This window comes from Drosophila persimilis, unplaced genomic scaffold (assembly GCF_003286085.1).
Source record: "Drosophila persimilis strain 14011-0111.01,24,50 unplaced genomic scaffold, DperRS2 tig00000000-arrow-pilon, whole genome shotgun sequence".
Classification (NCBI taxonomy): domain Eukaryota; kingdom Metazoa; phylum Arthropoda; class Insecta; order Diptera; family Drosophilidae; genus Drosophila; species Drosophila persimilis.
Window position 1 is genome coordinate 8,232,630 of NW_020825288.1, and position 22,584 is coordinate 8,255,213.

General features: G+C 42.9%; 4 protein-coding genes across 5 annotated transcripts; 2 read left to right on the forward strand and 2 right to left on the reverse strand.

The window, feature by feature from the left end:
• Window positions 1–7: 7 nt before the first annotated feature.
• On the reverse strand, window positions 8–1,577 carry LOC6588366 (2-(3-amino-3-carboxypropyl)histidine synthase subunit 2). Its single transcript, XM_002012890.2, has 2 exons — window positions 1,369–1,577; window positions 8–1,307 (listed from the first exon to the last, which is right to left on the reverse strand). Exons 1-2 carry the CDS (start codon window positions 1,543–1,545, stop codon window positions 39–41), a joined length of 1,446 nt encoding a protein of 481 aa, XP_002012926.2. The 5' UTR covers window positions 1,546–1,577; the 3' UTR covers window positions 8–38.
• A 344-nt stretch (window positions 1,578–1,921) lies between these two features.
• LOC6588370 (protein no-on-transient A) lies at window positions 1,922–9,877 on the forward strand. Of its 2 annotated transcripts, XR_003409423.1 has the most exons (7): window positions 1,922–2,260; window positions 3,480–4,818; window positions 5,985–6,299; window positions 6,360–6,421; window positions 8,818–9,105; window positions 9,187–9,287; window positions 9,356–9,877. XR_003409423.1 is itself a non-coding variant. In XM_002012891.2 (5 exons), the coding sequence occupies exons 1-5, from the start codon at window positions 1,937–1,939 to the stop codon at window positions 7,409–7,411; spliced, it is 2,148 nt and encodes a 715-aa protein (XP_002012927.1). In that variant the 5' UTR covers window positions 1,922–1,936; the 3' UTR covers window positions 7,412–7,467. The 2 variants fall into 2 exon arrangements, 1 of the variants encoding a protein (XP_002012927.1); XM_002012891.2 differs by lacking the exons at window positions 8,818–9,105; window positions 9,187–9,287; window positions 9,356–9,877 and adding an exon at window positions 7,304–7,467.
• A 5,037-nt stretch (window positions 9,878–14,914) lies between these two features.
• Window positions 14,915–15,996, forward strand: LOC6588418 (dynein light chain Tctex-type). The gene is made up of 2 exons (XM_026985660.1): window positions 14,915–14,982; window positions 15,139–15,996. The coding sequence occupies exon 2, from the start codon at window positions 15,256–15,258 to the stop codon at window positions 15,589–15,591; it is 336 nt and encodes a 111-aa protein (XP_026841461.1). The 5' UTR covers window positions 14,915–14,982; window positions 15,139–15,255; the 3' UTR covers window positions 15,592–15,996.
• LOC6588390 lies at window positions 15,931–17,289 on the reverse strand. The gene is made up of 3 exons (XM_002012896.2): window positions 17,226–17,289; window positions 16,559–17,174; window positions 15,931–16,496 (listed from the first exon to the last, which is right to left on the reverse strand). The coding sequence occupies exons 1-3, from the start codon at window positions 17,287–17,289 to the stop codon at window positions 16,019–16,021; spliced, it is 1,158 nt and encodes a 385-aa protein (XP_002012932.1). The 3' UTR covers window positions 15,931–16,018.
• Window positions 17,290–22,584: the final 5,295 nt, after the last annotated feature.

Consider the following 22,584-nt stretch of genomic DNA (forward strand, 5'->3'; position numbering starts at 1 on the left):
CGATCTGTTTCTGGCTAATGATCCATTTGGAGTGGTCTTTATTGATGCGAGTACTTAATCGGAATGCCACTGAGGCCTGGCTGCAGCTCGGCTGGCTCCGTCTGCCCCAGAGCCGGGTCCAGTCCCTGCCAGGTGCGGTCCTCGAACGTCAGCCCCGTATTGGTGGTCATCAGAGCCATTTTGGCTTGGGTGGCCACAGCCAACGAGGCAGGGTCGCCCGCCGTCTCGAGCGACTCATTGGCCGCACCCCTCATGCGACCGCTGACCAAGCTGACGTCGTGTTCGGGCACCGCCTGCTCATCGAAGGCAAGGAAGCGGCGTCCCTCGGGAAGCAGCTCTTTGAAATCGGTCACATACGCCTCGGGATACTTCATGTGCCAGGCGGGGTTCAGCGCCATCTCGGCCTCAAAGACCGAGACAATGGGTTTGTAGTATTCCTTGGAGTTGTACATGTTATTGAAGGGGCAGCCGATTAGCACGAAGCAATCAATCTCCAGGAAGTTGGCCAGCTTTGCCGGATTGATGCGACCCACGGAGATGAGCTGTGTTTTGATGCCCCGAGCCTTGGCCATGGCCTGTAGGCGGGCGACCACATCCAGGTATCCATCGGCTGTCAGAGTGGCCACGATCAGGCCCAAGGTCTGCGCATCCTTGCACTTTTCGATGTAGAAGTAGCGCCTGCGTATGTACTGCGCTGTCAGGGGATTCTTCGAGCTGAGCGTGCCGGAGGCTCCATCGAAGATGTACCATTGGAGGGCCGGCGCGGTCAAGGAGAGATTGGCAAAGCGCTGGTTATCGGAACCCACAAAGATGCAGATGCGCTCGCTGGCTGCCTTTGGGTGCTGCTTGGCGGCATCCGCATCCTCTTCGGCCAGAGGATACACTTCCAAAACAAGCTCTTTCGGCTGCAGGGCCTCATTGAGCTGTTTGTAGAGACTACTTGCCCCACCCAGCAGCTCGCGCAAATGGTGATAGCCAATGTCCAGGTAAACACACACCTCACGCTCCCTACACTCGGTCTGTAGGGCGGAGGCCAGCTTTTCCATCATCACTGGCGCATCCAGGAACAGCCATGGGTACATGTAGAGCACGGGCAAGCGACTGGCCTTGCTCTGGCAGGCGTTTCCAAAGTGGATTACACTGTCTGCCTCCACGTGGGCGGCTGCAATTTCGTCCACACAACAGCTGCCATATGTGGTGTCTGCCATAATGAACACCTTGATGTCCTCTGGAGCCAGCGATTCCTTCAAGCTAACGCTGATGGCATTGCTGTGCGGCAAATAATCATCCGGGAATTGCAGGCAGATCTGCAATGAATACAATTGCACTTAGATGCTGGTTTTTCTGGTGTGAACATTATGTACATACCCTCTTGAAGCTATTCTGTCGTATCCATCCACTGCTCACTTTTCTGTGCGTTTCATTCCAGATTTGTTCGAATGTGACTTGTTCCTCGGCCTGCACTTCTGTCTCGCGCTCCAAGGCGGCTGTGTCCGAGCTGGAAAATGCAGATGCAGATGCAGTATCTGTTGGCGATGTTGTCATGGTGGAATATTTTTTTTTGCTTAAAAACTCATAAAATAAACAAAGATTTCCTTTTTACGGCCTTCGAAAACTATCGATAAGATGTCGGCAGTATCGATGCAGATTATGTTTTGCAATGGGATAGATCTTAATTGCATTAAATATAAATATAATAATAATAAATATAAAAAGATGTCGGTATATCTGAATAAGTCCACCGATATCCACTGACTTGTCAAGAAACAACAGAAAAATAGACCAGATTTGCGCAGAATTCATAAAAATAGTATCGCTTAAAGAATATATATATATCGATATACTGATTTATCAATATATTAGCATCCCTGTCCCGGACTGTGTTGTTGTGCAATTTTTTGAGATTTATTTTTCTCGTTTTTAAAAGTATTTTAAGATGGAAACGATCAATTTAGATGGTCCCCATAGCGTTAAGCCTTTGCCCCAACGACAGCAGAGAGGCAACCAACCGGCCAATAAAGGCAATATTGGCAAGCACGGGGCTCCTAAACAAAATGTTGGCCCCGATGGCAGTCCAGCCGAAAAGAAGGCACGATTCGGTGGCTTGAACAACCAAAATGGCCGCCCCGCCGGTGGCGTCGCTGCCGGTGGCCAGAATCAGAACAAGAATTTCGGAAATAAGGATGGATTCGGCGGCAATCGCAATCGCCGTGGAGGAAACCAAAATAGACAAAATGTTCAGGGTCCGAATAACGCAAACGTAAGTGAAAAACTGACGGCAAGATCCCCCTCCCCCTTCTCTCACGGTATCCTCTCTTGTATGTACACCAAACATGCATAAATGGGTCTCTGAAAGAAAAGAACAATTATTCCGGTTCGTTCTGGTTTTTTTTTTTTTTAGATGTTTTTCCATATACGCACATTTTGGGAATTAATCACAAAAAATGCAGTACATTGTTTTGATGAAAATGTTTCACCAATTGTTTTATGCTTAACTGTTCAAAGATAGGGGGTCATTAAAGAATGATATTTTTTTTTTTGACCATCAAAAGTTTATTACTCGTATTCGAATACAGGTTGTTTTGAGCACTCTTTGAATACATTGAACTTTTTGATTAATTACTGTTGTACATATGTATGTATGTACATATTTACATACCGATGTATGTGCAAGCATGCAATTTTTTTTTCGTTGTGAAAGGCATAGGCCGTCCATCTTAAATGTATAAGACTGTGGTATATCCACAATTTATAGAACGTTCACATGGTGGTTCTCTTGGTGGTTCACATCCTACTATTGTGGGTAAGATGCTGCGATTGTGGCATACAGATCCCGGCTCGGAGTGGCTTTCGATCTCTGCAATCTCTGTAGTCGGAGGGGTGACTTTTCGTAGGCTTAAGCGCTGGCTACACGTGACCAGTGTCATGTATACTATTTATTTGTATTTATTTATATTTCATTGTGAGAAAGCAATTAAGAGGCGATGCTACTTACTAGCATTCATTCTTTATCGAGCCATAGATACCCGATTCTATGGCTAAAATGATGTTTTCAATGCCAACTATATGGATAAAGCTAATTCCTGCAAAGGGATGTGTTATCCCTCTCTGAAAGGGTATTATTTTGGAGGGGGTCAAACGCCATTTCGTTGGATGGGTGGTTTATTACCAAATGGTCTCGTAATCTAGGGCTAAGGGCTTCTGCCTTGAGTGGGAGGTATTTAAGCGTAATTATATGTATTTTATTCTACCCTATACACATGCATATGCGCATCCATGAGTGGGCTCCATCTCTGCAGTGTCCTTTAGTCCCCCAGAATGTGGAAGCAATGACCCTTCTGCTTGGAGGCCAATTGCTTCGTATCTTTGAGAGGGGATTAGACGTACTACAGATTGGGGGCCCAGGCATATACGTGCATATTTTCCAAATCCATTTCATCATTCTTATACTGATTTAAATATATATAATACAAATATAGCAAAAGTCTACTACTAATGAAGCAGCGAAGCCGGAAGCCGGAAATGTCGCTGAAAATGTTAATGAATCTGTGGCTGCAACTCAGCAGCCAGCCCCCAATGCAAACCAAGGTCCAGGGCAGGTTCAAGGACAAGGGCAAGGTGGTTTCCGCGGTGGTCCTCGCGGTGGCGGCCTCGGCGTCGGTGGCAATAACCAAGCAGGTGGCGGCAACCATCCAGGAGGTGGTAACAATCATCCAGGAGGTGGTAACAATCATCCAGGAGGAGGTAACAATCATCCAGGAGGTGGTAACAATCATCCAGGAGGAGGTAACAATCATCCAGGAGTTGGTGGCAACCATCCAGGAGTTGGTGGCAATTACCAGGGAGGCGGAGGTGTACGCGCCCAGCAACAGCAGCGTGATCGCGGCAATCGCGGTGGCGGCGGTCAACGGTCGGGAGGTGGTCAAGGGGGGCCCAACATGAGCATGATGGGCGGTATAGGTGGCGGTCCACGCGGTGGTGGTGGAGGCGGGGATGATTTCTTTATTGCCCAACGTCTGCGGGCCATTGGTGGGCCTACACTGGAGCTGCCACCCGTGGAGGTGCCCGAGGAGACCAAATTCTCTGGCCGCAATCGTCTGTATGTGGGCAATCTAACCGGCGACATCACCGACAATGAGCTGCGCGAAATGTTCAAGCCCTATGGGGAGATTGGCGAAATCTTCTCCAACATTGAGAAGAACTTCACATTCCTTAAGGTCGATTATCATGTGAATGCCGAGAAAGCCAAGCGCGCCTTGGACGGTACCATGCGCAAGGGTCGCCAGCTACGCGTCCGTTTCGCACCCAATGCAACCATCTTGCGCGTCAGGAACCTCACACCGTTCGTGTCCAACGAGTTGTTGTACAAATCTTTCGAGATATTCGGCCCCATCGAACGGGCCAGCATAACCGTCGACGATCGCGGCAAGCATACGGGCGAGGGTATTGTTGAGTTCGCCAAGAAGTCCTCGGCCAACGCCTGTCTGCGTTTCTGCAATGAGAAGTGCTTCTTTTTGACGGCCTCTCTGCGCCCCTGCCTGGTGGAGCCCATGGAGGTGAATGACGACAACGATGGGCTGCCCGAGAAGGCCCTCAACAAGAAGCTGCAGGAGTTCAATCAAGAGCGCAGCGTCGGCCCGCGCTTCGCAGATCTCAATTCGTTTGAGCACGAGTACGGCTCCCGCTGGAAGCAGCTGCACGATCTGTACAAGAGCAAGCAGGATACCCTTAAGCGTGAGCTCAAAATGGAAGAGGAAAAGCTGGATGCTCAGATGCAGTACGCTCGATATGAGCAAGAGACCGAGCTCCTGCGTCAAGGTCAGTATTATCACGTTGCGGGGGGGTTAAAACAAACAAAAACTTCGGGTTTTACGTTCCTATTGTCCCGTTCCCCTCGATTCTATATAACTATTGTGTTGTTTGCCCTGTGCTTGTCGCAGAACCCCCCTGCGGCAAATCATAATATCTTTTTGTCATCTAATATTCGTGTTTCTCTCTCACTTGTGATTTCTTTTTGGATTAGAACAAGTCTTGAGTCTAAATATGGGGCCTTTGGGGGCGTAATATACATTGTACATTCCTCTGTGCTGATTGACATAGAATATAGAATTTTCTAGCATTATTTAACATCACGATTACCATTGCCAAAACATTCCTTATTTGCAGAATGATGTGGGTTCCATTGTTCCACTCTTATCGACATTGCGTATTGCTTTCTGAAAACAACTGATTACTACGGAAAGCAAATACATTTCAGAAATTAGCCAAATTTTTGGAATGTGAAGTTCCGAATACCTTCCAGTTTTCTACCATTTGTTTATATATCAGAGTGATCTAGCAGTGCCTGTATGGCCATAGGGGTACTCAAAAATCATATATCTAATTATAGGATTTGGTTTAAAGTATTTTTATGGATTATTTGTACATTTATATTTATCTCCTTATTTTGTACTGGCATTACTGGCAACGGCGTTACAAGAATAGACCACACTAGACCCCTTCCTATACTTATACCATGTGAAAACATTAACTCAAAACTAGTGTTAATTGGAGCCTATTACATTCGAAGTTTACGTGTGACAGTGGATTTTGCATCGAGAATGGTCTCTATTTTGCGTCATCCCTGAATAAATAGAGCCATTCTCTATATGGGAACATTGGTGTAGGGTATATCGACGTCATTCAATGAATCCCAGCGGTTTTTAGGATAATTTAATGCTTCAGGTTGAAATCATGGCTGCTGCAAAGTTACATCCAAGCAAATGTTTCTTATACTGTGGGGGCTGGGGCATCCATATATCGATTGCTTCCATTGGACATTTATGGCTGGCGGAAAAGATTGTGTTGTCGTCCTTTGAGGTTTCATTCTGACAAACAAATCTAAAGCTTTTTTCTTCTTCGTTAGGAGCCTATGATCGTGGCAGATCATGGCCATTATATTTATATACATTTTCCCTAATAGTGTGTGTGTATATTTCCCTTAGAGCTGAGAAAGCGCGAAGTGGACAATGAGCGCAAGAAGATAGAATGGGAAATGCGCGAGAAGCAGGCCGAGGAAATGCGCAAGCGCGACGAGGACACTATGCGTCGCCATCAAACCGAGATGCAGACACGCATGGCGCGTCAGGAGGAGGATATGCGCCGACGCCAGCAGGAGAACACATTGTTCATACAGGCACAGCAACTGAATTCGCTGCTCGACCAGCAGGAGGGCTTCGTCGGCAATGGCGGTGGCGGCAACAACTCCAGCTTCGACAACTTCGGAGGCAACAGTAATTCTCCCTTTGAAGTTTTTAGAGGTAAGAATTAAACCAAAAGGGCACTACATGAAAGGTTAAATGAATGTTTTTTCTAATCAGGAAACAATAACAACTCAACCATGACTGGAAATAGCTCTGGCCCGGGCGGACCCAACAAACAGGTATGTACAGGGCTCTCGACCACAGAGGTTTCTCAACCGAGCCAAAAACCCCCTGGCAAAGAGTTTTTTTCGTTCACCACGGTTTTCTCTAAACATCCAAGGGGTTGGATCAAATTCAGGGCATCTGTTGTACTCCATTCTCGAGCTGTATATTTCTATATTTTTGGGACACTCACTGTGTAAACTCTTAAGAAATCTGAACTTTGGGCGTATACTGGACAGCGAAATTGCAAGTTATATTTTCATATTAATTTTATTTAAAAATATGTCATGCCTGCCATGGGACACTAGTATATAAATGGGAGCCAAGCAGCTCCTGACTATTTGCTCTGGGACTTTCGTGGTGGTGTGTGAATCCACATATGATCTTAGCACACATTTTGTATCTAAGGGTGTAAATTATATTCGTGTAGATCTATTTTAACAAGCCGAGCGTATATGTGCAGCTCCGCATGACCAGCGCAAGTAAAATTGAGAGAGTTGTGCAGTCTCTTTTCTCTCTGCATTAAACTACAAATCAATCTGTGAGCATGCGATTCCCATCCAAATATACCTCTTTATTTTATAGGGTACATAAAAGGGTACATAAGCTTACATATTCGTAGGTATGAACATATGAGCAAAGTGTATCGTAGTGTTGCGGCACTTGTGCCGTTTTTGGTTTTATTTCGACACAATTTTCATTTCTATTCGTATGTTTTTTTTTTTATGGGGAAGTATAATCTTGATCTGCAATTCAAATTGAATAATTGATTGTTGATCGTCTCGGTGGATTTGGTTCTGGTCTCTCAGGCCTTGATAGCATTATTCAAATGGGATTTCGGGCTTATATATGGCTAAAGTTACACTCAATTGAACAATTATATTTCCTTGTTCGAATAGGACTCGTTTGCTTTTGAATTTGGCGGTAACAATATGAACCAAGGCGCCAATCAGCGTGGAAATAATGTCGGAGGAAATAATGTCCCATGGGGACGACGTCGTTTTTAGGAAAAAACACTACTGGATTAATCATATATACAAAAAGCTTATGATATAGTTAAACACTTGACTTGTTCGCTCCTTTCGCGAGTGAAACAAATAACACATGAACTCTGTATCTCTTTAATGAACTAAAATTTATAAATATGCTATGATTTAAATATTGTCACGATTCCCAAACAAAAAACAAAAACCAATACATTATCGATAACCAAGAAAGGGAAGAAATGCATGCAACAAGAGAAACAGTATTCCCATCAAATCTTAACCATTATGTACATATATTTAATCATACGATAATTTTAGAGATATAAAGTGAATATATTCTGCAGTATGTCTAGCTTTCTTTTTTGCGTGTCACTCGATTAAAATATATAAAGATATACATGTAACAATTCGACTATTGAATTTCAAGATGTCTACTAGCTAAATATGAGAAATTACATGCAAAAATGTACACACATGGAATGTGAATGGTGAGTATATGTATTCAGGGGAGTGCTGTGCTGCTTTAATATCATCATACAGACTGGTTTTTCTACTACTACTAAAACCTCAAAAGAGTTTGGGTATTCTATAAAACTTGGGAGCAACTTTGTTGACCCACGGGGTAGGAGATTAACTATCCTACCTGTCTCTTATTTGTGTCCACCAAAACCAAAAACACGAGGGGGAACGGTGTGAGTCGCTGCTACGGCCGCGACTCTGCATTTATACCCGTGCCAGAGGGCGTGTGAGAAGCGTGTGTGTGCGTGAGAGAGCGAGAGTTAGAGTGAGTAAGTGCGTGGAAGGCATTGCCTAGCCACTGCAAATTTGTTCAACCCGGTTATAATAACAGTCATCTGCTAGATATGGTCATTCTCTTAGCGAACTTTCTTCGATGCTCTCTTTATTTTAATAATTATAAGAACTACTTGTACTAGATTGTTCAGGTAGAGAGGCAGCAGAAGCGTCAGCAGTATTAGACTCAAAAAGATCAAAGAAGCTATCCCAATCGAAATAGTTCGTCTTCAGTAGTTGGATAAGATGTCGTCCGTTGTCTTGATGGTCCGGGCTCTCCGTCGTCGTCGTCGTCGTTATCGGGATTGGGATCAATGTCTTTCGTTGTATTATTTTGAACTAATTCTTGGTGTACACGTCCACCCTTCTTATGATCGTTAATAATCTCTTTATATTCCTGTGTTTGTCTATATTCAGCAAGATTTTTTACTCTTTTTTCATTGAAAGTCCTTCTAAAGCTGTCGTGAATTGCTTTCTGTCTTGCTGTGCATAATTTATAGATGGTGGAAATGATTCTATAAAAGATTCTCGTCCCTTGTGATTGTATACTGACAGCAAACTAAAGCGTTTTTCTTCTTAGTTAGAAGGCAATGATCGTGGTATTTTCCCTAATACAGTGTGTTTATTTTCTTTAGAAGCAAGTTGATAGAATGGGAAATGCGCGAGAAGCGGGCCGGAGATATGCTCAAGCGTGACAAGGACACTATGCGTTGCCATCAGAGCGTAAACGTTGTATCGCTGCTCGATCAGTAGGAGGGCTTCGTTTGGCATGATTCCAGACAAGCCAGAAGGCCAGCAGAAGCAACAGCAATCAAGAGATTTCTGATTTACTTCTCCTCGAACCTATCCAAAGGCAAGCAACAACTATGGGAAGTGTATTCGGTTTGGATGCTTCTGGTTAAACCACACGATATCTACGATTGGTAGGTAAAACTTACTAGCAACAATGAATTATATGGGTACTCGATCTACTTATATGATTTATTCTCCTCCATTCTCTCTAGGTTTAAATGTGGAGACTGTAGAATACAAGAATATGAGATTAACAGTGTGGGATGTGGGCGGTCGAGAGTCATTGCACAGGCATTACTTTGCAAATGCGCAGGTAAGTGCTTTGATTTGCTTCAATTCTCTGCCAAATCACTAATTGGCATCTTTTTTGGTTCATTACAGGCTCTTATCTTCGTCGTGGAAAGCAACGACCGAGAGCGTGTCGATGAGGCGAGAGAGGACTTGATGCGCATCCGAAAGAGCTCCGAGTTCTACTTGTATTCGCCAACAAAAAGGTGCGACGAAGCGAAGGCATACGGTATACGCTGATAAGGCAATTCCAAACATATGCCAATGGGTGTCGGGCACAGCACACCTCCACTGCGGAAACTCCTCCTAGATGATGACTTATTATGAACTATACTATGATTATTCAAGGAGGGGACTGATATGCCAACTATCTTCGAGAATATTGTTTACATTATCAAAAACCGTGATATAATCCTATCGTTTGTTGGGATCGTTCTAAGATCTGCCAAATGCAATGAATGCTGTTGAAACTACGGTTTACAACTGGTACACTGAAACGATTATAAGAGAACTCAAACCAACTGCAAAAAACACACTGCGTGAATGCTCTACACCTTTAAGTTCTCCAAAAAGCTTATTAAAATCGTTCTTGTGCTAATCAAGTTTAAAAATGTTCAAACTTGGAGCACTTTATGAGCTTCATTAAAAACAAAATTATTTACTGTAGAATACAACTATTTTTGACAAATGTAAAAATGTTTTTCCGAACAATCCAAATCGTTCATTCCTTCTCTGGTCAGTTCTACACAATCTTCATTGCCCTTCCAGTTATCTGGGTATCCGGATCCCCTCCATTTCAAGAAAGTGGCCTTCTTCTTCGAAGTAGCACTCAACATATACTCCCCTTCGTTTTCAATATCATTAACATCCAACCAGAATTGAAGAAAGACAGGTAGAGCCTTTGTCACTAAGTCGTACTCCTGCTGGTTCTGCGGGCTAGCCAAGTGGCTGCCCAGCTCTTGGCATCTATCCCGAGCATCTGTCCAGTTTAGTCTCTCGTTCATCACAAAATAATACAATTTTGAGCCAAGTTTCTCAAACGAAACGAACCGGTTCTCCCAGAGTGTTTTCCATTTGGACTCTAACTCTTTTACAGCTGCCTCGTGGGTAGACATTGTTTTCTGTTGATTCGTCAATTGATCCTGAAGCTGCGACAGTCTGGTCTGTGAGTCCGACAGTGTCCTTTCGTCATTTTCAAGTTTCCTTTCATGGCCTGCAAAATTATTTTCGAGCCCTTTCAGTACCTTTGCCAGCTTACTTCCATTCGACTCGATCTTTTGTTGCCTGTCTGTTAAGTCTTTCTCTAGGTTGGCAATACTTTCCTTGATAATTGCGGCTTCAGCGATATGCTTCAGTTTTTGGCCAGACAATTGTTCCTTTATGCCGCTAAGACCATCAGCCACTTTACTTATATTTGAAGTTATATTGTCCCGTTGCTCGGACAGCACTTTCTCAATGTTGGAGAGTCTCTTCGTAACTAAGATTTCATCCAAAGAGACCCTTTCTTCTTGTCCTGTGATCTGTTTCTCTAGTACCTCTGCTTTATCCCGCAACTTGCCAAAATAGGACGTGCCATTGCCAACCCTCGCCTGCTCGACTGCGATCTGGTTTTCCATTCGTCCTAGCATCTCCAGCATCTGCTGTGCCCCCGCAACCAGCTGTCTTTGTTTGTCTTCCAATTTTTCAAGTCTCTCTGTGGCTGTGCTTACGGCCAAAGCAGCCCTCTCCTGCTGCTCTGTGATCCGTTTCTCCAGTCCACCCAGTCTTTCGCTCAGCCTGCCCATATCAGAATCGTTTCTTTCCTGCTGGTCTGACAAGTTTTGTTTCACTCTTTCGATCATTTCCAACAGCCCGTTTTCGGCAGATGTGTCCATCTTTTGGCGTTCAACTAATTTATGTTCTACACTGTCTAGTCTTGCAGCTTGCGCCGATGACGTATCCTCGTTTTGTTTTAGTTTGGTTTCGATTTCCTCTAGTTTTTGTCTGCTCTCCAGTTTGTCTTGATGGTTTACTAGTCCAAGTTCAGTCCAATTCTTGTGCATCATCCAATTGTTTTCAATGTTATTCAGTTGCAGTTGCATCATAAGCTGCAGATCCAAGACTGATTTTATGGATTTGTAGCAGAAGTCTGTGCAGCCAGTATATGATTGCACCTGTGATTATGGTTATTGAATATTTTCGCTGTCTACTATATCTCTCAAGCTGAAATACACACAAAACTTTTTGCCAGAGTTTGCTGCGAGAGTAACCCAAGGACAAAAAATGCAGCAATGTAGCTCATTTTGATCAGTTGTTGCTCAACAATTCAAATACAAGACTGAAGAGCATTGAGACTTGGGAGTTGCTTAAGTAGTAAATCTCGAGAGACTTGTTCTCAAGAAAGAAAAATAAGCATTGGGAGAAAATAAAAGTCATTTCCTCGATATTTATATGGTAAATGAGTCAGTGAGTACTTAAACCATGATAACCATTAACAATATTTAAATATATGTATGCCTTCCAATAATCTTGGATTCCTTGTAATCTTCACATGCGTCTTCTACATGCATGTACATATGTAAGTGGTATACCCTTCTTATTTGTAAGCGTTTTGGGAACATTTGGATTTTAAGCTCTTTGTTTATTAATATGGGACCTAAACGACCCTCTATGATTTTAACAAAAAGATTAGCATACGAAATAACGGGTTTAGCACTAAATCCGAAATAGATTTTGATCCTCCCGCGCTGTTTTCTCTGTTCGTCAACCAAGTTCCGAACACTAGTCAAAAAAGGGAACGTATAACTCTGGGCAAAATAGTAAATTGAGAACTTTTAGTCGAGGAAGCGCATCTAGGAGGTGCAGAAGTTGGTCCTCTGTCATGGGGCTGGATATATGGAAGTAGACAAGGTTCTTCAGCTTCAATAAGTCCACGAAGGGCAGGGTATCGCAGAATATATCCAATTTCTTGAGTGTAGATATATTGCAAAGATGCTGAACCTGTGCCTCCTTCAAACCGTGACCTTTCAGGATAAGACTTTCCAGAGGAGAACCCTGTCTGTTGATCAATCCCTCGATAAACGATTCGCGTAAGGAACCACCATGCCACACTTGTAAATGCTGAAGCTTGGGTAGCTGGCAGACCAGCTCATAGGGCACCGTGGAGTCGAGGAGCTTTACGCCAAAGGCCAGACGTTCCAGCTGCTGACAGTTCGTCACCAGAATTTCAAAGTTGTTCTTACTGATATTTGGAATAAGCTGTCCAAAGTTAAGGTATCGCTATTTCTTCATTGTTTGGCAGCAATCCGCCAATCTGGCATCGAATCCAGGATAGGCACCTACCTCCAGAGATTCTAATTGATCAAGTTCAGCCAATCCTCTTCTGCTATATGAGAAAGTCTCGAGCTTCAGTTTCCTTAGACACGTGAATTGCTTGAGATTGTGAACAAAAGGCATATGAGCGTGCAAAGATTCCAGATATTTCAGGCTGTTTAAAGAGTTCCAACCGCCCCTTGTGCGTCGAAAAGTCATTTTTAAATGTCGAAGATTCGTGCAGAATTGCCATCAGAATCGGGATTCAATTTGGACTCATAGCTAACCACATGGTTGCCAACGATCTGCAATAATTGTTTCAGTTCTTCGTTGGTAATGTTATTCGTGAGAGATTCATCAATATGTCTGTAACGATGGCTTGCATATCTCTTGAACATTTCTTCCATACAGACGATCGAGAAAGCGCGCCTTAGCTGGTCTCTTACGTTTAGATAATCCATTACCAATCTCCAGCAATCGTCGTTTAAGTCGAGAACAGCTGTACGAGGCGTTCTCATCAGCTTTTCCTTTCTGTTTTGCCTGAGAACAGATTTTGCCGCGTGTTCACTCATTTCTCTTCTTGCGTTCTGTTCTGTTTGTTTTGAAAAGCCTCTACTTTATCAGAAACTGCGGAAAATATGAAAATATGCAGCTTTACTTATAATGTGTCTATGGGGATGGAAGTCAATAGCATACCTCGTTTTCTGTGTTGATCACTGAATATCTTCTGGGACTGGCCCATTAGTACATTGTTCAGGAATCTATACGTCTGGCTGGAGAGCCAATTGGCTTTCTTCAAATTCATATATTTATATGGGCATTACCAACATTAAATCAATGCTTTTCAACTAAACCGTCGATGAATTGAATGCAGTTACTCAAACCAGCTTCGGCGGGCCTGTTATTGTGCCGGAATCTGTTATTTTCGTAGTTAAGGTTGTTTCTTCCCCACAGATTGTCCTTTCCAGGATTTCTCTTTAAAATAAATAGAATTGAATTTTTAACTGAATTCAAAGGCGATCTGAGCTGTTGGCATAGATAGTGACAGTAGGGGTACTCTTAAAGGCTGTGTACTCTAGAACTGCGTCTTGGCGTCTTTTTTATACATATAAAAGCATAAGGGTCTATTTGTGGCAATAAGTTGGGTCCTTTTCGAATGCAGGTGCGTCTATTTGAAATATTCGAATATTTTTGCACCTTTCTGCCTATCAGATTCAAAAAAGTTCGATTTGCCGCGCACCACTCGGTATATTTTTCAAATGAGACCGTATATTTCGGTGCTGTACTGTAAAAACTGGTTTTCGCAGCGCTCCCATGAGGTGTTTTTTAGTGCTAAATGGTATTTTTGTCAATTATTAATTTAATTTTCAATGTTATATAGAAATCCAATAAAAGCAAGTATTTCGAATAGGCCAATCATGTGTAGAATTGATTCATCAATCGTATAAAATTGAGTGGGCATGGCTAAATGTTCCATATAGATAGTATTATTCAACGGAACAAAGAATATGAGAAATTGGTCGTTTTTTTGCATCGAATTTCAATTCGCCGCAGTTCGCCGCATTTCGCCCCAATTCGCTTTGGCAACAATGAGTCTCATTCCATACACAAAAGTTGCGGCAACATTTACTTGAAAACCGCATTTTAGTCAAAATAAAATATATTAAGGTAATTAAAAGAAGCAATCTTGTAGAAAATGCATTTATCTATGGGATAAAGCTAAGTGGGCAAATCTATATAGCTTGAAATATAGGCAATACCCGATTCGCCGCAGTTTCGCTATTGCAACAATGAGTCCCATTCCATACACAAATGTTGCTAACTCTATGCACAAATGTTGCTAATTCCATGCACACATACCCTGGGGCAAATGGATGTTATAGAATTTTGAATACGTTTGTCTTCCAAGGCTCAGTAGGTATCAGGATCTACATAAATATATACAAGATACTAATATTGTACTTGAATATTTCTAAGGAATATCAATTTGAGAAAAGGTCTTTATAAATCACGTTTCATCTTCATATAAAATTAACAAAATAGGGTATTCCAAGGCCTACACGCATCACAGTGACTCTTTTTTTTGTCGAACTTTTTCGTTTAACCCGTTTTTTACGTAAAATCCAATAAAAGCAAGGATTAAAACCTATCCAATCTTGTAGAAAATAGATTCATCAATCGTATAAAATTGTCTGGGCATGGCTAAATATTCTATATATTTAGTAATATTCGACGGAAGATCAAAAACGAGGAAAATGTATAACATAACTTGAATTCGTCAGTATTTTAACGGTATTTTTTGGTATATTTCCGAGGGTCGGACCGTATATCGAAGCCTCCGCGGTCACACTGCCGTATATTCCATTTTTTGCGTTGAATTTATCGTAAAGTCATTTATCGTAAATTTATTAATTAAAAGCAGCCAAAAGGTGAGCAGCAGCTCGAAATAATAAACTAATTCCACCTGCACACACTGTCCAGTGGTCCTAGAGTTTCCAGAGCAGATCGTAAAAAGTTCCTGCTGCTGTGACATTCAGACCCAACAAAACAAATAATATTTTATTTCATTTTATTTTCCACTCAAGGCGTCGACTACGAGACAAAAGCGCGCGCACAACGAATAAAACAAACAAGCTAAATAAACAACATACAAGTTAAAAAAGACATTAGACTGATTTCGCAACTTGCACACTGAAGCAAAAATGGATGACTCACGCGAAGAAAGCCAGTTCATAGTGGATGATGTGAGCAAGACGATTAAGGAGGCCATCGAGACCACCATCGGAGGTAATGCGTACCAGCACGACAAGGTGAACAACTGGACCGGCCAGGTGGTGGAGAACTGCCTGACGGTGCTCACCAAGGAGCAGAAGCCCTATAAGTACATCGTCACGGCCATGATCATGCAGAAGAACGGAGCCGGACTGCACACGGCCAGCTCCTGCTACTGGAACAACGACACAGACGGCAGCTGCACAGTCCGCTGGGAGAACAAGACCATGTACTGCATCGTGTCCGTCTTCGGCCTGGCCGTTTAGACGGGACTTGCGGATGCGGATGCCAACCAAGAAGCAACATAGAATTCACACAACTAACTACTAAGGGGGAGGGATTAACAAGATTGCCGCCGTAAATAAATTTTCCAGCACAGCACTCGGACACGGACAGTGAGACAACACGTACACACGGCCAGCCTACGGACCAGGACCAGGCCCCTACAATGAATAATTAAAAGGAGTTACATACAACACTCAAACACGCAGGATAATAACCAATTCCAGCATTATGCTTTTTTTTCGTTTGGAGCACGCCATCGTGTTGGAGGTGTACGCGCCTAATGTTACTCAAGATATTCTTCAATTAAAGCCTAAATAATGTAATGTAAAAATAAACTTTATTGTGACGACCTTGACAGGCCGGCCACCTAGAAGTTGTTTAATCGATGTCAAACAGGGTGTTCTACTTCTACTTCTTGCGTTGGAAGCGGCGGGATTTCGCCAAGGCCGGCACGGTGCTGGGCAGGCGCAGACTGAGCACATCCGAACGGGACTTGGGTCGGGCATTGACGATGTGGGCGTACGATTTGATGCGTTCCTTGGTGGTGCGTAGGGTGCGGGAGAGCACATTCACATCGACCTCGTGCTTGTCGCTGATGAGCAGAGCCAGCACAATGAAGTGGGTGAGCGCCTTCTCCGTGCTGTAATTGGTGCGGGTGCAGCTCTTGGCCACATTAGGGTCCGCAAAGCGGTGACGTATGTCGTTCTCGATCTTCTCCGTGATGCGGGACAGCTCCGCGCCCTTCATTTGTCGCGAGCGCAGTGCTATCAGCGACTGCAGGGCGTCCATGTAGATAATAAGCTTAATGTGCAGAAAGTCCTGCTTCGAGGCTATCTCCCTATCCTGGATGCGCTTGAGGCAAGTGCGAAGATACTCCGACTCAATTCTGCGGCGGGGAAAAGGCTGGTTACTCTGAGGTACAAATCTCCATTCGAATGATCTACTTACGGCAGCGCCTCCAGCGGTGTAGCGTACACCACCTTGGCCTCCTCATCTAGCCTCTCCAGCAAGTTGGCCGGCACCACGTCCTCCACGTCAAACACCTCACTGATCTTAGTGGCTGTTTTGTCAAACTTGGGCACTATGGTGGCCAAGTACTCCTCGTTGCTGGCACTCACGTCGGCCAGTGTCTTGTCCTCTTCGTCGTCGTTCTGTGGGGAGGCCTGCACTGTTTCGTCCAAATCTTGACGCACAACTTCCACATTGACCATCATCTTTTCGCGATTGTCCACGAGGCGCGAGGCCTTGCGACCTCCGTACTCCTTCAGGAGTTTCTTAGCAGCATGCTCCTTGGTAAGCATTGGTAAGACCTTCTGCTTCTCTTTCTGTTCCAGCTGCTGGTAGACGCTATTGGACAGCAGCGCCTGCTGAACGGGAATGATTTGCACCTTGTTTGTGCTCTTTTCGCGCAAGCAGATGTACGTGTCAAACTGCTCGTTATCCCGCACCTCCCCCGTGTAAAGTTGGTCGCCGGCAATGACCGCAGCGCGCTTCCGCTTATCCTTTCTACTCTCTACGATAGAGAAGTCGGCGGTGCCGCCCAAAGAGCCATTCTGAAATTTAACTGCCAAAACGTTGTTACTTCACACAGAGATACGGAGAACTTATGACTTACGCATTACGGGTTGTTCATCGTGATGATGGCGACAAACAGTCTCAATAATGGTTTTATCATCCATTTTACTTTTATTTCAAGAATCAGTAAATAAATAAACCGCCGCACGTGTGAATTAGGGATGAACCTATCGATAAAATATATCGTTGGACCCACAGATATATACCAAAGTATACCTTTTAATTTTTTGAAATATACCGTAATTATGCCGATGAAAGTGAATTACATTAGTTTTGAGGAAAACTAAGCTTTTTTTTTATCTGTGATAAGCATAGGGGCCTCGTGACGGCCAAAAGTTGAGTTATGGTTGAATTTTAGTTGCGTTTGTTCGATTTTCCGAATATTTCAACCCTGTTCTGCATATCGTGTGAACTATCACCACTAGTAACAACAAAATCTGTCAGATCAAAAATCAAATTTTGGCGCGTAAAAAAAGGCTGACAGGCGTAGTGAGATTTTCAAGAATTCTATATTGTGTCAAACTCCAAAGCAGTTCCAAGTCTGACTTTGTTTATTATTATTATTTATTACTAGCTGTACCCTGCCACGTTTCACTGCGGTGCAATTTGTGGTTACGCATGGATCAGGAAATGAGGAACAAAACACAGCAAACCTCTTACATCAGTTTAATTATGCAATACTTGGTGGTAGAAAATATTTTTTGGTTTGAGACTTATTCGCAAGCCGTGATTTCGATTCTTACCTGTTGCTGCACCCTGGAAACTTAGGCTGTTTCTTATTCGTAACACCGAATGAAATCATTTGGAAACAGTTGGAGTCACTAATGGGGCAACATAATCCAGGTGTTTATGCCGCAAACTTTAATGCACCACAATGCTCACAAACAACTCCCATTTGATTGATGCGAAAGAAAGGATGCGAAGCGTATTCAATTGTGCAATCGTATTGAAACGCTGCTCTATACAAATCACCTCTTGATGCCTTTCCCCTTGCGTGTTTTTCCGCGGTCGCGTTTCCGATTTCATATGTAAATATACATCTAGCCTATTACCATCCTGGGACTGCATTTTTTAATATAACCACATTTCAGCTCAATCGGTGCAGGACTTTTCGATTGACTATAATAATAATAAAATAAATAGTTTCAAACCCATCCCATGTATCATAAAGGTTTTATTTTAATTTGTGATTAAACAAATAGCGTTACTGACAATTTTTGTTAAACTTTTGCAGATCATTCATTTAATCCCCTTGTCATGGTTAAACCAAAGTTATCAAAGTTAAACCAGCTGTTAAGTGGTCATCACAAATTAAGCAAACTGTCCGAATTATATCAAATCGTCGAGAAAGTTTTGCGAATAACATGAGCACTTCCAGGAAAATTGCTCAGCCGCAAGTCCACTTCGAAAGTGCTGCCTGCCCCCTAAGCACACACGAACACACACCGACCTCCATAGTTGGAAAAAACACAGATATGTGTACTACATATGCATCTTGTAAATGCATAATGACCACCAAAACTAATTAATATGCATAACGGACTGGCTCCCGTAGTTGTGGTCTTCCGGGGCTCATTTAACTCTGACTGAGGCTGGAATATCCGCCTGAGGAGGCGGCATCAACCAATTACCGTGTTGGCGTCAAGCTAGCCAACCCACCCTTCCACAATTTAGTCTGTCTCTGCTCCCATCAGACAACGCTTAGCATCAACATCCACATACGTGGAATCAGGGCACTCCTCAAAGTATGCTGTGACTTTTTGAGAGCTCGTCGAGTGCTCAAGTGTGTGTGGGTGTGTGTGGGGCTGTCAAAAGCGTTGAAGTATGTGTGAGAGCGTGTGTTTGCTGTCTAGGGAAATTTAGCAGACCTTAAATGACAGATTTAAGAGCGTTTTATTGGCACGTTTTCTCATGCTCTCATGTTTAGATTTTCCCTGCCAACTTTTCTAACTAAAACAAAACCGTTTGCTTAACTGAATCTGTACATACGTTCATAACAGCAACAGAATTTTCCTGTGAATGGCACAGAATCAGTTAGTTGGAATTGTTTACAAAATAAGAATACAATGTTCAATGGACTGACTCTCGCAATATGCCATGTGCTATTTGCAATGCATAAATTATCATCTATTAAAAATGAAATTTTGTTTGAATAATAACCATGCATATTGCATATATTTTCTGCGCATTTCCATTAAGGTAAATCAATTTTCCCTAGAATTTTATAATTCCTGCTGTCCTCTTTAAATATCAAGTGATGTTGGTGGATAGTAAAATTATTCAACTTGCAGCTGGCCTTCATTTTCAGGCATCTCCTGGCACTCGACTGTTGAAAAATCAGCTAATTGTGGGATATTTGATGAAAAAACAGGTTTCTCAGGCTCAGGCTCAGGCTCTCCAGCAGTGCGCAGCCCTTTGAAGTGATTATTTAAATGGAAATCTTATTAGCCCGTCTGAAACAGCGACTGGCGGCAATATCTTGTAAATCTCGAGGTCTGAGACCTTATTGATTCAACGACAAGCGGCGACAGGCAAAGAGCTAATGACGACAGGAAGTCAAAGGCACGACTGGCACGAGTACACGGGAGACCCATAGTCAGTGGGAGGCTATGTGTATGGCAGTCTCTATTATACTAATGCTATTAATATCACACCAGGAGCAGTCGTAATAGCCTTACAACCTTTCCCGGCAGCCCCAATGCCATGGCCATGGCGGAGTCTATGCAAAATATATTGCATTATGTTGGAAACCTAATAAACATACAGCAAACAAAGGCTAAAGTTCTGTTTGTTTTATTGTTGTAAAATATATATTTTTTAATATATCACAACTGCTTTTCCAGCCCCGTCCGTGAGCCAGGACCATAAACAGGAAGGCTCTAGTGCCAGCCATAAAAATCATGGGTCGAGCCATATATCTGATGGGCCTCCTCATCCATTTCTAGGCACTTTTATGTCCCACATGGCTGCAGTTAACCCCATGCCAGAGGCTCCATCATCTGCTCTCCACGTGATGCGAGTTCTTCTTTTTCCGTCTTGAGTTCTGCCGACTGCTCCATTGGGTGTCATCCAGCGAATGCACTGTAGGGTTTAAAGACTTAAAGCTTCCCAAATCTTTATAGATGATGCTTAAACATTTGTGGCTCTTGATTTCAACTGCTAATGGGCCTAATGGAGAGCTGTCTTCCTGCTTCAATGGCTCGGAAAGCAGCATTTAGTTAAATTCAATTCCTTTACCATCATTATCTGTGTACTCATACGTTTATCAACTTCTCTACATAATTAAATGATGATTTCCGAATTTAATTATTAGCAAATTGAAATGTTGCAAATATGCGATTAATTTGCAGTTGATTGCATAGGCACATCGGGTATTTAGCTCCGATCAGGTGTATGATTAAATAATTGGGTAAATAACATATGTGTAAAAACACAACTCGAATGAGTAGTAGAACCTTTAAGGGTAGGTATTTATAAATCCAACCGTACTCGAGATGTCAAAACAAATCATTTCTAATGAGTACAGGTCCTTCACCTCTCAGGGCACTCGTGTAGACAGCTGTCGATTTCTACATATATATTATCTATGTACATATATGTGGCTGAACAGGTGTCCCAATGAAATTTAAGTGCATTGACAGCCGCTTGCTTTCGACACTCCTGCTCTGGGTGGCCCTTGCCATATTTTAGTTGCCCTTTGGGTGGGAGGGAAGGCCAGACAGCATTCTGCAGTAAATCAAATTGAATGGATTGTGGCAGGGTGCAGGTCAAATCGGACTTCTAATGAATCCGGCAGTGAACTTTGACCTAATTAAGGCCAGTCAATGGCCTGGAAAGCAGATTAAAAACTATAAGTAGCGGCAGCTTCTCGAGAAACAATCCGTAAGACTGAACGGAAATCGTCTGGACTCACTGAATGCTCGATGGTTTGGGTTGATAAATGGTCCGGCCTCAGGCTAATTAAAAAGGCAAGAGCACAGGTAACACATCTCCCCCGTAATCGCATTAGACCACACACAAAGCAGCAGCAGAAGCAGCAGGCTGCCATCATTAGAAATGATTTAATGGCCTCCGGCAATGGAGGCATACGTATTCCGCCATAATTCCTGGGTAATTCCTTTTTTGGCAGAAGCTTGTTAACTAATAACCTTAGAGCCTCTGCTCTCTCGGAATATAAATATTCTTACCGAATGCTGTTGCCGACAATTCAAAGGACAAGATGTATTTCGTAATGCACAATTGTTTCCTAATAATTGGCTATAACTTCCGCCCACGTGGTGCTCAACTCATTGAATCAAAATGGTTTGTTGCATGCATCACGCATACGCCCCGTGTTGACAGGTCAGCAATGGGGGCGTCACCATAAGAAACAACTGTGGCAGACAGAGTGGGGCCATTTCCGAATGCGAGTAGCATACTGAAACTGAAAATAGCAGCAGCTGGAAAGTTCCCATAATTTTCCAGGTCCGTGCTGCATACATTTCATCCACAGCCAGGACAGCAGCCGCAGCCAGAGCTTCTAGTTGATGTTGTTATGTTGTTACCGGCTGCTATTGATCTTCCTACCCCTTTTGTTGACTCAGATGCTGCCTGAGTGCACTCTAAGGACGATAGAGCTCAGGTGGCAGGTGGAAAGCGAAAATGTAAAAATTGATTTGTTTCTGTACCTTTCCTTTGCAAAAATAAAAGGGAAGACCTTTTTGGGCCACTGACCCTGGCTAAAATGGGGAGGTCCTGAAAACTTTGCCCACAACATATACCCTTTAAAGACATAGTATCACCACCAATAGCAGTATCACGATGATAGCGCCACATTTTAATTTAAAAGAAATTCAAAACCTCCTGTTTTGCAAGCAATCAATCAGGAACAAAATTACATGGAAAATCAGAGGATAATTTATCCGTCCAAGGTCCAAGGATTAATCAAAAAAATGATAATTAAAGAAATAATATTCAATTTGTGGACACATAATTAACCCTCTAAGACTATTTTCTAAAATAATAGAAGAAAATAATTCAAATAATTTTTTCTATAGTGAATTGCGGCTCCTGAACTCAAATATGTACTTAAAAAGAGTGTACAAGCTTTCGTTTACCTGTAAGGTGAGAAAAAGTGAATAAGTGCCTGTAGGCACTCTTGGGGCTCTGAGTATAAAAAAGTCATTTCCCAATAGCGAAGTTTAATTTTATTTATTTTTATGATACTCCGAAAAACAATTTTTGTTGGCTGAGCAACATAAATGCAGATTGCATTTAGTGCAAACGCACTGCGTTTGTGAAGTTTTACAGTACTTGCACCATCTTCTTCCACTTTCTCGACCCAACCAGTCCGGAAAATGGTTTAGCTGGTCAAACCGCAAGTCCGATATTGGATGCTTAGATTTTTCACCTAGTTTGAG